Source organism: Nelumbo nucifera, chromosome 8 (assembly GCF_055504915.1).
Source record: "Nelumbo nucifera cultivar China Antique chromosome 8, China Antique-T2T, whole genome shotgun sequence".
NCBI lineage: Eukaryota > Viridiplantae > Streptophyta > Magnoliopsida > Proteales > Nelumbonaceae > Nelumbo > Nelumbo nucifera.
The window spans coordinates 46,723,707-46,736,418 of NC_142656.1; the positions used below are offsets into that span (position 1 = coordinate 46,723,707).

At 39.7% G+C, this 12,712-nt stretch overlaps 1 protein-coding gene across 2 annotated transcripts in view; it reads right to left on the minus strand.

Annotated features, from left to right (window-relative positions):
* Positions 1–12,712, minus strand: part of LOC104609060 (Phox (PX) domain-containing protein) — a 37,557-nt gene that overhangs the window by 8,650 nt on the left and 16,195 nt on the right. For both annotated transcript variants that reach the window (XM_010275264.3, XM_010275263.3), the window contains exons 6-9: positions 7,897–8,005; positions 6,931–7,739; positions 6,159–6,323; positions 5,834–6,076 (exon numbers count right to left, since the gene is read on the minus strand). In XM_010275264.3, the coding sequence (XP_010273566.1) occupies positions 5,834–6,076; positions 6,159–6,323; positions 6,931–7,739; positions 7,897–8,005 (1,326 nt within the window). The remainder of the gene's footprint in view (positions 1–5,833; positions 6,077–6,158; positions 6,324–6,930; positions 7,740–7,896; positions 8,006–12,712) is intronic.

Genomic DNA, 12,712 nt, shown 5'->3' on the forward strand with positions numbered 1-12,712 from the left:
GCACGATAAGTAGCAGATTGGATAGATTCCTCATGACCAATGACTGGGAGGAACACTTCCCCAATTGTTTGCAATCAATTAAGCCTCGCTGGATCTCTGACCATTGGCCGGTGGTGCTCCATAATGAAGTCTTTAGGAAGGAAAGGGTGTCTTTTAGGTTGGAGAAGGTGTGGACTGTGCATAAGGACTTTCAGCAAAGAATAGCTTCCTGGTGGGAGGAGTGCAGAGTGGAGGGTTGGGCAGGGTTCTGCTTTCAGCAGAGGCTAAAATACCTGAAGAGGAAGCTAAAAGCTTGGGGTAAAGAGGAGTTTAAAAGTTTTGTGGAAGATAAGAATAAGCTAATTCAAGAGATTGATGATCTGGACCAGAGAGATCAAACAGGGAATTTGGATGCAAATGGTAGAAGCCGAAGAGAAATTATTAGAAGGGAGTGGGAGGAAATCTATTGGAGACAAAGGTCTTGAGTGAGATGGCTGAAGGAGGGAGATAACAATTCAAAGTTCTTACATAGTTACGCTTCAGGGAGAAGAAAAAAGAATTACATCTCAAAATTGAGGGTGGGGCAGAGAGAGTTGGAGACAAGGGAGAAATTTCTCAAGTCATCGTGTAGTATTTCAAAGAGCTCTACTCAAAGGATGGTACTAGCAGAATTCCTCTGAACAGTTGGGAGGGCCCAAGATTGTCTGAAGACAAAAGGGTGTGGCTAGAAAGAAGTTTTGAAGAACAAGAGATTAAAGAAGCAATATTTAAGATGGACGTGATAGAGCTCCTAGACCGGATGGGTTCCCTATTCTTTTCTACCAACACAATCAAGTCTGATCTAGTGGAGGTGTTTGCAGATTTCTACCTATCAGCCATTGTGAACAAAGGAAACAACTCAACATTCATCACCCTAGTGCCAAAGAAAGAGGGATCCTTAGAAGTTAAGGATTTCAGACCTATCAGGTTGGTGGGAAGCTTATACAAAATAGTAGTGAAAGTGTTGGCAACAAGGCTAAAGGAGGTGCTGAATGATCTAATTTCAAACAACCAATTTGCTTTTGTGCAAGGAAGGCAGATTATTGACAGCATTCTAGTGGCCAACGAATGTGTAGAAGAAAGAACACAAAGTGGCAAGCCGGGGGTGGTAATCAAGTTGGACCTTGAAAAGGCCTATGACAAAGTGGATTGGGATTGCTTGTTAGAGATTCTAAGTCTGAGAGGTTTCGGTAGAAGGTGAATGAGATGGATAAAAGGGTGCATAAGCTCTGCTTGGTTTTCAGTCCTGATTAATGGTGAACCTACTGGATACTTTAATGCAAACAGGGGCTTGAGACAAGGGTGCCCTTTCTCCCCACTACTCTTCACTTTGGTGGCGGATGTACTTAGTTACTTGATTCAAGAAGCAAGGGAGTTAAATTTGCTAAAAGAATTCGAGATAGGTAGGGAGGCAGTCCCGGTTTCTCACTTGATGTTTGCACATGACATCATACTTTTCCTGGAGGCGGACTGGGAGAACATTTCCATCATAAAAAGAGTGTTAAATAGTTTTGAGATGGTGACTGGACTCAAAATAAATTACTCTAAAAGCAGCATCGTGGGCCTAAATGTTGGTGACCCTCTATTGGATAGGTTTAGGGAGCTGTTGGGGTGTAAGTTGGAGAGTTGCCTATTTGGGAATGCCTCTTGGTGGGAACTTGAAAAGTAAAAGTTTTTGGGACCCGGTAGTGGAGAAATGTGAGAAAAGATTGGCCACGTGGAAGACTTGCACTAATTAAGGCTTCCCTTGCCAACCTGCTAATCTACTTTTTGTCGGTTTTCCGAATCCCAGGCGAAGTAAAAAGCAAGATTGAAAAACTACAACGGGATTTCCTATGGGAAGGGGGTGGTGAAAACAAGTGTCATCTAGTAGGCTGGAATCAGGTTTGCAAGCCAAAGGAAGTTGGTGATTTGGGACTAGGTCATATCAAAGAAAGGAACTTGGCCCTTCTTGGAAAATTTGGAGGTATCCCTTGGAGATGGAAGTGTTGTGGACAAAAGTCATCAAGAGCAAGTACAGGAGACATGCCAACAGTTGGGATAGCAAGGTCCACTTGAACCGGGTCAAAGCCTCTAACCCTTGGAAAGGTATTACTTCTATTTATGACCTCATTTTTTATTCTGCTAGATATCAGGAGAGGAACGGAAATAGAATTAAATTTTGGACTGATTTGTGGTGGGGAGAGGACGCCCTTGCTAACTCCTATCCTAGAATCTTTAACCTGTCCCAATCCAAAGAAGCCACGATAGCCTCTAGCCTCAACCCCTCACCATCAGGAACAACTTGGAACCTAAATCTCAGAAGGCCTTTAAGAGAAATAGAAATTGCTGATATAGCTAGTTTGCTAAACTCTCTTAATGAGGCTTACATCTCTCTTGCTACTCCTGACCAGAGAATCTGGAAACTTAATCCTGCTGGCAAGTTCTCCACTAACTCCTTTTTCAAGGCTCTAGTGTCAGAAGATCAGAGACCTCCCTTTGCGGATAAGAAAGTATGGAGATCACACATCCCCCATAGAGTCTCTTTCTCTGTGTGGGAAACTTGCTTAAAGAGAATAAACACCTGCGAGTTGCTTCAGAAAAGGTTTAAAGGCAAATTATGCATCTCCCCTCATGTCTGTCCTCTTTGTCTTGGTGACGGGGAGACAACTGATCACATCCTTCTCCACTGCCCGGTCACTAGAAAGATTTGGTACTTCTTCCTAAACCTAGTTGGTTACAGCTGGGTGTTCCTAGAGAGGGTGGTGGCCTTCTTGTGGCAATGGCAAGGCAGAGGGCTAAGAAAAAGAGGAAGACTTTACTGGATTACAGTGACCCATGCAGTCTTGTGGGGCATTTGGGAAGAAAGGAACAATAGAACCTTTGAAAATAAAGCTAGAAACATTGAAGATCTAACTTCCTACATCACACATCTCTGCAACCTTTGGGTAATCAACTCTTTAAGTGTTCAAAGGTCTCTCCCTAAATGATCTCCAGAGCAACCTTCCAGAAATTTTACACTCCTCTCCAAGATCCGAGTGGACCATGAGACAGGTTTTTAGAGAAGAAAGAGAAATGACTCTAAACTTTGATGGTAGCGCCCAAGGATCCACAGGTCAAGCAGGAATTGGAGGTGTAATCCGAGGGGAAAGGGGGAATATTTTCTGGGCTTACGGTGGTCCGATTGGGAGGGCAAATGCCATAAAGGCAGAGGTATTGGCTGTAGTGCTGCACTCACAGGGACTCGCCTTGCTAAATGGTTAGGTTTATCCACTTTAACCATTAAAGGGGATTCTGCAAATACTATAGCTTGGCTACAAGAGAAAGGAGGTCCCTGGAGACTTGCCCACTTCTTAGCTGAAGCCAGGGATATCTTAAGCTCTATGAGTGTGAAGTTGGTCTGGATTCCTAGGGAGCAAAATTCTGTTGCTAATAACCTAGCAAAATCAGGGGTCTCTAGAGATTTCTTGTTTAGTGACAGTTGTTTGCCTTTGTAGTCCTGCCAAGCCACTCTTGGCTTCAGTACATCTTCTCATGTGCTTCTGCTTTTTTCTTCTTCAATAAAAAGTTACCTTTGCTTCAAAAAAAAAGCAATCAGTGGTTGCTAGATCTTCAACTGAAGCAGAATATAGGGCTATGGCTCATGGGGTTTCTAAGTTGTTATGGCTTAGATCTCTCCTTGATAAAATGGGTGTTTCATGTGACAAGTCACTGATGTTATATTGTGATAACCAGGCTGCTATTAACATTGCTCACAACCTGGTTCAGCATGATAGAACTAAGCACATTGATTGGCATCTATGCTCAGCTTGAGGGGGAGTGTAGTGAGAATGGACCGAATGGGCCTTAGTTTCTTTATTTTTCTTTAAGTTATGTACTTATGTTTATAACTTGTGTTAGTAGGTAGTGGGCCTTAGTTATGGGCCTGTTTTTTTTCTTTTTTTATTGTTTTCTATTGTTGTCTTTAGTGATGGACCCCCTACTAAGAGCACTCATGTAATTGTCTTTATTTTTTACAATAAAAGAGATCATTGGAGGCTGAAAAGAGGTTTAGAACTCTCTCTCTTCTTCCCTTTCTTCTATCTTCTTCCTCCTTTACTTTTCTCTCTTCATCTTCTTCTCTCTTGTTTTTCTTTTCTTTATTCAGATTGTTGCAGGAGTGTTTCACAACTGTCCATCATCATTATCATCCAAGTGTTGTCCGAAGTTCCAAACTAAATGGTTGGCCACATGATCCTGTTCTTCCATTACATTATGCTCAGTTCTATATCCATTTTTTGAAGTAACCTAGCCCAATGCTAAGATGTTTTTCGTGTTAGGCACTCATGCACATACATATTATATTATTTTTCTGAATGCCCATAAATATTATATCATTTTATTGGTTGGTTTTATTTTATTAGAATACACCCTGTTGTATATTACATTTTTTATTAAGATAATTCTTTTTTATTAAAGCAACGAAAGTTTATTTGGGTTTAAGTACTGAACCAAGACTGAGATGAGAAACCAAACTCAGTCCAAGTCATCAAAACCTCCAAGTAAATTTCTTCTTCTTAAATTGTCCAATTGTTCTGTGGCCCTGTTTTTTTACTTATCTAAGAAATGTTTTTGGAACGAAACAGGGGCTCTGCCTCCTCCTTCCTCAAATCACCCTGGTACTCTTGTATCTTATTTTCTTATAAGTACTTTTGGGAATGAAACAGGGGCTCCACCCCCTTCTTCTTTTTGAACAAGAGCTGTGCCAAAACTTTCTAAAACTTTCCTGTATTTTTGCACTAATTTTTTACAATGCTTTTTTTGGAAAGAAACAAGGGTTCTGTCCCTTTATTTTTCTCTCCTTTTTCGCTGCATTCTCCCTTTTTATTAGCCTGAAACAGGGTCTCCGCCCCCATAAACACAGTCCAAATCATCCTCTTACTCCTAATTTTATTTTCTTTTTTCAAGAATATTTTTTGGGAACAAAATGGGGGCTCTGCCCCCTTGTTTTTCTTTCTTTTTTGTCACTGCATTCCCCCTTTTTTGTTGGCCTGAAACAGGTATGATGTATATATGATGGCATTTTATGTTTTATTTGAATGAATTTATTGCTAATAGCCAGTATACAGGTATGTTGGTTAGTAAAAAAACTAATAAAGTAGCTTGAGAGAGGTAGGGGTCTTTATTTTATACTTTCAAATGCAATAGAAGTTCATTATCTTCTTTTGCACAATATAAATGGAGAACCAAACAGATTTAACCAAGATTTTTAAACCAATAAACTATTCTAATGGGTATTAGTTGATAGGTTTAACAATGCCACAGTAAAGATAAATCACAGTTGCAGCAAATAAGAAACAGATGGGAAACTGAAAGTGAGATATAAGAAATGAACTTTATTGCATTTATAAATAGTGTTCAATAAAAGAAAGAAGTTTGATAAGAGGCAAGAAAAGGAAAGCATTTCAAACCAGGCAGAACGATTTTCTGATAACTGACTCCAAGTTGAGTAGTACAGGCTTATTAAAGTTACATATGACAGATTATATATTAGGAATTTGGCAACCAAATAAATAAGTTCATTAATGAAATTCTGAAGCAAGATGGACAGCATAGATTGTTACTGTATCACAGGATAATGGTTCCCTTAGAAGCATTTTAACATGATAACAAGTAGGTTCATTGCAGGTTATTACACACATTTAGTTATATGAAAAGCATGCTTATTCATTAATAAAAACTATTGAATATTTATAGGGAACACAGAATAGAGAATAGTGCAGTCTGATAACACCCCAAATCAATTCATTCCAGAAAATGGCAATAGAACATTTGATAAATTGGATTATGAACTTACCTCAACTTCAGATTTTTCCTTGTGTAACTGACTAAGTTCCTGCTTCAGTTCTGTTCGAGAATTTCTTAGAGATTTAACCTCTTTGACAAGAACTTTAACATCTCCTTTTGATTTCATCTCTAGTTCTTCATGGAGTTTTCTCAGGTTTTCCAGCTGTTCTCTGGTAGAATCCAATTCCTGCAGCAACAATTCCTTCTCCTGAATGGCTGATACTTTCGTCAACTCTGTACGATCTTTTTCATCCTGAAAAGGTTTCATTATCATCCATAGAATCAACAAAGTGATTGATATGACACCAATCAGGTCAATGAAACTATATATGTACCTGCTCTGACTTCAGTTTTGTCTCCATCTCCAGGGCCTTCCTTCGAAGTTCCTCCATATCCCACTGCATTTGGGTAAGTCTTTCCCTTTCAATTAAGATGGCTTGTTGTAGATTTTCTTTACTTTTCTGTTTAGTGCTTTCAAGTTCTACTTCTAAATCCTTGACCTGATGAAGTCATGGTAAATTGGTTAGTTCAATAGTACAACAATAAAATTCTGATATTAAAATCGTATCGAATATGTCAGACAAAATAAATTTCCAAGTTCGGAGAATTGATTGACAGTGATATGTGTTCAAGAAAAAAGAGAAATTATTAAATCAGAAGATGGTTAACAAGCTTTAGTCAACACTGCAGCTAACTACTATGTTCTCACATCTCTAAAGCAATGTAGTCACACTAAACCCAACAACAGAGAACATTTTAGTCTTGTTAGTCTGCAAACAAAAGAGTCCACATATTAAACTTAGCACGTATTTACTAAATTCTGGATCAATACACAAATATGCAATAAAGGAGAAAGCTGATGAAGCTGAGCATTCTATCTAGTCAGTCTTCCCAGTCTGGGTTTTGAAATTACTAATGACAATAAATCCTGGATAAAGTATTCCTGCTATTTAATTATAACCAAATAGGATCTTCTTTATGAATGAAATTCCAAAGCACAATCGACCTAGAATACAAGATCATATGAAAATGGGGGAGGGACAAATGGACATATATGGGATGGCATGACTATAAGAATCATAACCTGAAGATGTACTGCAAAGTTACCTTTGTTGTGAGGTATTCTTTCACAGCAATTTCTTGATTTAGTCTGGCAATAAGATCCTCCATATCCGTCTTTGCCGTAGCTAGTCTTTGCTGCATGGTCATAAGAACCCTGTTCATTTTGTGGCGTTGATTTAATGGAAGAACCACCTGTACATCACCCGGGAACCTCAAATCTATGCCTCCAAGATTTTCTGTGGTTAGTGAAGCTTCAACACCTCCAGGAAGGTCAAGGGAGCCATCACCCAATGAATTAGCAACGCCTGAATTTGAAACTTCACTTCCCCTTACGGAACTTCCATCACTTCCAACACTCTCAGATGACAGCTTTCGAATATGGCTTGCTGTCCTTCCATGATCAGGTTCAGACAAATGACTCATTCCATCACTGGAAATGGATGCAACCTTGGAAGTAGTGCCATTATATATATTCCTATTCATAACATTTTTTTCTTTCCTGGAATGCATTTTGAGCCTTGGAAATCCTTCCATCTTCTCTATAATAGAATCTCCCATAAATAAACCATTATCATTCTTAGATACACCATACTTTACAAATGCACCTACAGTAGTGACCAAGTCTTGATCCAATGCTAGATCCTCTATACCAACTTCAGAATTGCTATCCCTTCCTTGTCTTGGTGTTCCAAGCTCTGATGCCTCATAAGCATTATCACTGCCATAATCTGATGCGACTGATGGACTACCAGCAATCGCAGACATACCTGAACTGTGTTGGACATAAAGTGAAGGATCCATACTACTACCAGATGGATTTGCTTCTAAACTAGGCTCATTTACATTGTGAAATGCTGAAAAAATGGTAGAGGCGAAATGTTAACTTATGAATGATATAAGTATTTAAGATTTTTCAATTCATTTTAAACTGCTTAATTGAGTACCCTCCCTAAGAAAGATTTCAAAATATATCTATCCAAGCACAAGTAATTGCATTGAAGAGACACATACAAGACCTAGCAGCAGCTTCTAGCTCAAGAAAGGATGCTATTGGTACACTTCTTGATATATCAATGTCAGACAGTAACTTTCCCATCCACTCCTCCAAAGAATACCTTCGCTGCAACAAAACAAACCATTTTGAGAGCATTAGTTACACATACGAATACAGATAGCGGTTCTCAAATTTATGTGATGTTTTTATATTTAGGTTATGTCAGAAAGCATTTCAAAAATATACATACTATATTAGAAAATAGAGTTTTAGCTATATCTGAATTTGAAAAGAGGCACTTAAACCAAATAAAAAAGAGTGTCTAAGTTTGCAGAGAATTTAAATTCATCCCTCCATCTGTAAACTAACAGTTAAATCATTCTCTTGTGCAGGTGATAGATTTTACATCAAAAAGTGTTTGTAACTCGCCTTTGGAGCAAATAACATGCCAACAAAACGTTGGCATTTACTCAAAGTTCACTCAGCATAAAATATCCTCACATATATGGTATATTGGCTCCTAGAATACAATAATATGGAAAAAGGATTACCCTGGTAAGGATAAATACAAAGAAGTTGCAAGATTTTTATTCCTAATATTTTTTTATCAGAAACACAGAAAAGATTTCATTTATTAGAAAAACAAAAAAAACAAAAAAAAAACAGGATACAACAAGAAGTTGTGAAAAGGAAAGACCAAGCTGTTGGCAGTTCTCCTCACCATCTAACTTGGATTGGCATGTCCATTGATAGCCATTTAAGTTCAAATGCCATGCCACCCCCTCCCCCTTTTGCAGCCATTTTACCACAGTTTTCAAGTCTTCTTCTATGATCAGTCTATTAATACCCAACTCTTTTGCCTTTTCAATCCCATATACTGCAGCCCTAAAGATTTCAAAAATATACATATTAAATTAGAAAATGGAGTTTTAGCTATATCTGAATTTGAGTAAAGAGGCACTTAAACCAAATAAAGAGTTTTAGCCATACCCAACTCTTTTGCCTTTTCAACCCCATTTACTGCAGCCATAAACTCTGGCCTTGCCACAACACCTTGTTCCACAGGACCAGAGTATAAAGCAATGATGTTTCCATCTTCATCCCTAATGGACCCCCCATACCTGAGGGGCCCAGATTACCCAAACAACTGCCATCAAAGTTCAGCTTCTATCCAACTATTGGGGGTGACCATGTCTCAACAGATTTCTATCTCATAAGATGCAGCAATAACACCCCAAGCCCTGAAAAAACCTTCAACATTAAAGTCTGAAGACAGCTTCATGCTTTTTGCCGAGTATGCCACTCTCAAAGTTATTGTTTCTACCAAGGCTTCCTTTCTTCTTTCTCTTTCTTCAAATATTCTTGCATTTCTATCCTCCCAAACAGTCCAAAGTAGTGCTGCTCTAGTACACCACAAAATCCTATCCCTCCTTTTAGTGCAGCTAATGCCAGTAGGGCTAAACAAGTCATCCAACCTATCACAAACGCCTTACATTTGTGTGTGTGTGTGTGTGTGTGTGTGTGTGTGTGTGTGTGTGTGTGTGTGTATATAAAAGAGTAGTGGATGGTTTTAGGAACTCAAGATGAAAAGGGGCTTTTGTATCTGTCTCTCATTTGCATTGCAAACAAACAGAATCATACAAGCCTTATACCAACTATATGGGGTCAGCTACTGATGTGGACGCCGGCAGCAGCAGCAGCAGCAGCAGCAGTAATTTAGTGTTATCAGCAGCAGCAATTTAGTGTTCTCATCCTACCTTATCTATTCAGTATTCTTACCTTATCTGCTTTCAGTAGCAGGGATTAGTAGGAGTCTTATCTATTCAATGTTCTTATCTTATCAGTTCAATAGGATAGATTAAGGGAGTCTTATCTTATCTTATCAGTTCAGTCTTATCTTATCTTATCAGTTCAGTAGGATAGATTAAGGGAGTCTTATCTTATCTTATCAGTTCAATAGATTAGTAGGGAGTCTTCCTAATTAGCAAGGAGTCTTCCTAAAAGTAGGACTCTTATCTCATGTAATCTCCTATTTAAGGAGCTGACTTTATTCAATAAAGGCATCAAAAATTTCAGTCAAGAAAGAGAGCAAGGAGAGTTAGGTGATCTCTTGGACAAATCACCATTAAGGCACCAAGATAGGTTCATCAAGAGCAGGGAGGAACAAGGGAAAACAGGAGGTTTTCCCCGTGGACCGACCCGTGACGAGATCCTATTCACGGGCCCATAACATTTGGTATCAGAGCAAGGCGTCATGGGTGACTTTGAGCAATTGACGTCTAGGGTTCATGATCTGGAGCACAAACTCATGGAAAACAGCAAGGAGGTGCTCGAGATCAAGGACGACGTCCGAGAATTAATGCGCTTGATGGAGTTGTACTTTTCCAGCAAGGAAAGGAACTCGGAAGGGGTGGCAACCACAACCGGCCGCCGACCAAACATGGCAGAATCGTCTGGCAAGCAGCAGGTCGTTGCCCAAGCACAGGTTAGCAACACCCAGAATGTTCCGATTAAGCAGGAATCCGGTGTCGTCGAGGATTCCATCCATGAGAGTTCAAAGAAGAATAAGAGCAACCACTCCAAGGTCGTCATCGCTGGTGAAGGAGCTTGTATGGCTCATGTTGTGGCTGCAAATGTTGCAAAAGTGTTTGTTAGCTGCAGTCAGATCAGATCCTAGGGCTGCACATATCTGGGTGAATCTTGCTAATGCATACTATGTGGTTGGTGATCATAGAAGTGCTGGAAAGTGCCCGGAGAAGGCAGCAAAACTGGAGCCTAATTGCATGTCAACTCGATATGTTGTTGCGCTTCATCGTATCAAGGATGCAGAAAGGTCTCAAGATCCCACTGAACAACTTTCATGGGCTGCGAATGAAATGGCTTCAATTATCAGAGAAGGGGACTCTGCAACAATTGAGCTTCGGATAGCATGGACAGGACTTGCCATGGTTCACAAGGCTCAGCATGAAATTGCAGCAACGTTTGGAACTAGACATAATGATTTGACGGAAGAGGAAGAGCGAGCTCTGTACACACTAAAGTAGGCAATAGAAGAGGATCCAGATGATGCGATTCAGTGGCACCAGCTTGGCCTTCACAATCTTCGTACTCAATAGTTCAAGACATCTCAGAAGTACCTTAAGGCTGCAGTTGGCCGCGGCAAAGAATGCAGCTACGCATGGTCAAATCTTGGTATCTCACTACAGCTGTCTGAAGATGAACCCTCTTCATTGGAACCCGATCCAGGAGGGCAAAATCATTCCACCTATCCGGGATTCCTTTGACTGTGTTTCAAGACACCCATCCTGAATTCAAGCTTGAGGACAAACTCGTAGTCCAGGAGGGGAGTAATGATGTGGGTGCCGGCAGCAGCAGTAGTAATTTAGTGCAGCAGCAACAATAATTTAGTGTTCTCAGCAGCAGCAATTTAGTGTTCTCATCCTATCTTATCTATTCAGTATTCTTACCTTATCTGCTTTTAGTAGCAGGGATTAGTAGGAGTCTTATCTATTCAGTGTTCTTATCTTATCAGTTCAGTAGGATAGATTAAGGGAGTCTTATCTTATCTTATCAGTTCAGTCTTATCTTATCTTATCAGTTCAGTAGGATAGATTAAGGGAGTCTTATCTTATCTTATTAGTTCAGTCTTATCTTATCTTATCAGTTCAATAGATTAGTAGGGAGTCTTCCTAAAAGTAGGACTCTTATCTCTTGTAATCTCCTATTTAAGGAGCTGACTTTATTCAATAAAGGCATCGAAAATTTCAGTCAAGAAAGAGAGCAAGGAGAGTTAGGTGATCTCTTGGACAAATCACCATTAAGGCGCCAAGATAGGTTCATCAAGAGCAGGGAGGAACAAGGGAAAACATGAGCTTTTCCCCGTGGACAGACCCGTGACGAGATCCTATTCGCGGGCCCATAACAGCTACATGAATCCTGATTCACCAATTTGCTCTATTTAATTCCAACTACTACAGTATTCTGAGAATGGTACCATCAGAAATGGGCTTTGAGAGGTTATGGATTGAATAGAAAATGGCATGTATATTATCCTCACACTTTTCAATTCTTATCAATAGATCACCAAAAGGCAATTTGAGTTTAATAAGGTGATCTCTATCTCCCATACTTTTTATGTTGGGGGAGGAAATTCTATCCAGGATGATTAAAATAGAAAATAAATGAGAGCTATGTAGGGAGAGTAAGAGTGAGGAGGGAAAAGGGTTGTTTTACAACTCCAATTTTCTGATGATACTATGGGGATAATTTCAACTGGAGCAAGAAATGAGAAACCAGAAAGTGATAATGGAGGTGGTAGAGAGGATTCTAAAGATTATATCAAAGTGTATTTTGAAGATTGCAGATAAAAAAAAAGTGTAGTTTGAAGATTAACCTCTCCAAAGGAAGGAGAGATGGAAGCCTGTTTGAAATACAAGGATGTAAAGTAAAGACTTGGCAAATATAAGGATGGAAGGTTCGTTTTGGAATCTGGTGGTGGAAAGATTCTCTGAGAAATTGGCAGCTTTTGGGCAATCTGGGGGCTGGGGCCCTCGGGAATTGGAGGGGTATTTAGAGATGAGGGTGGTGTAAGTACATGTAGTTCTCCATCGCCATAATCATGATTAAGGTGTCAAAACAAAACCACGTACACACCTATAACAACATGGAGAGCCACCCGAAACTTGCGATGAACTCAGAAAATTATCACAGGCCTGCAATGAGCTCAGAAGGCTATCCTAAGCCTGCGATGAGCTCAGAGAGCTATCTCATGCTTGCGATGAACCCAGGAAGTTATCCCAAGCATGAGATGAGCTCAAAGAGCTGTCCCGAGGT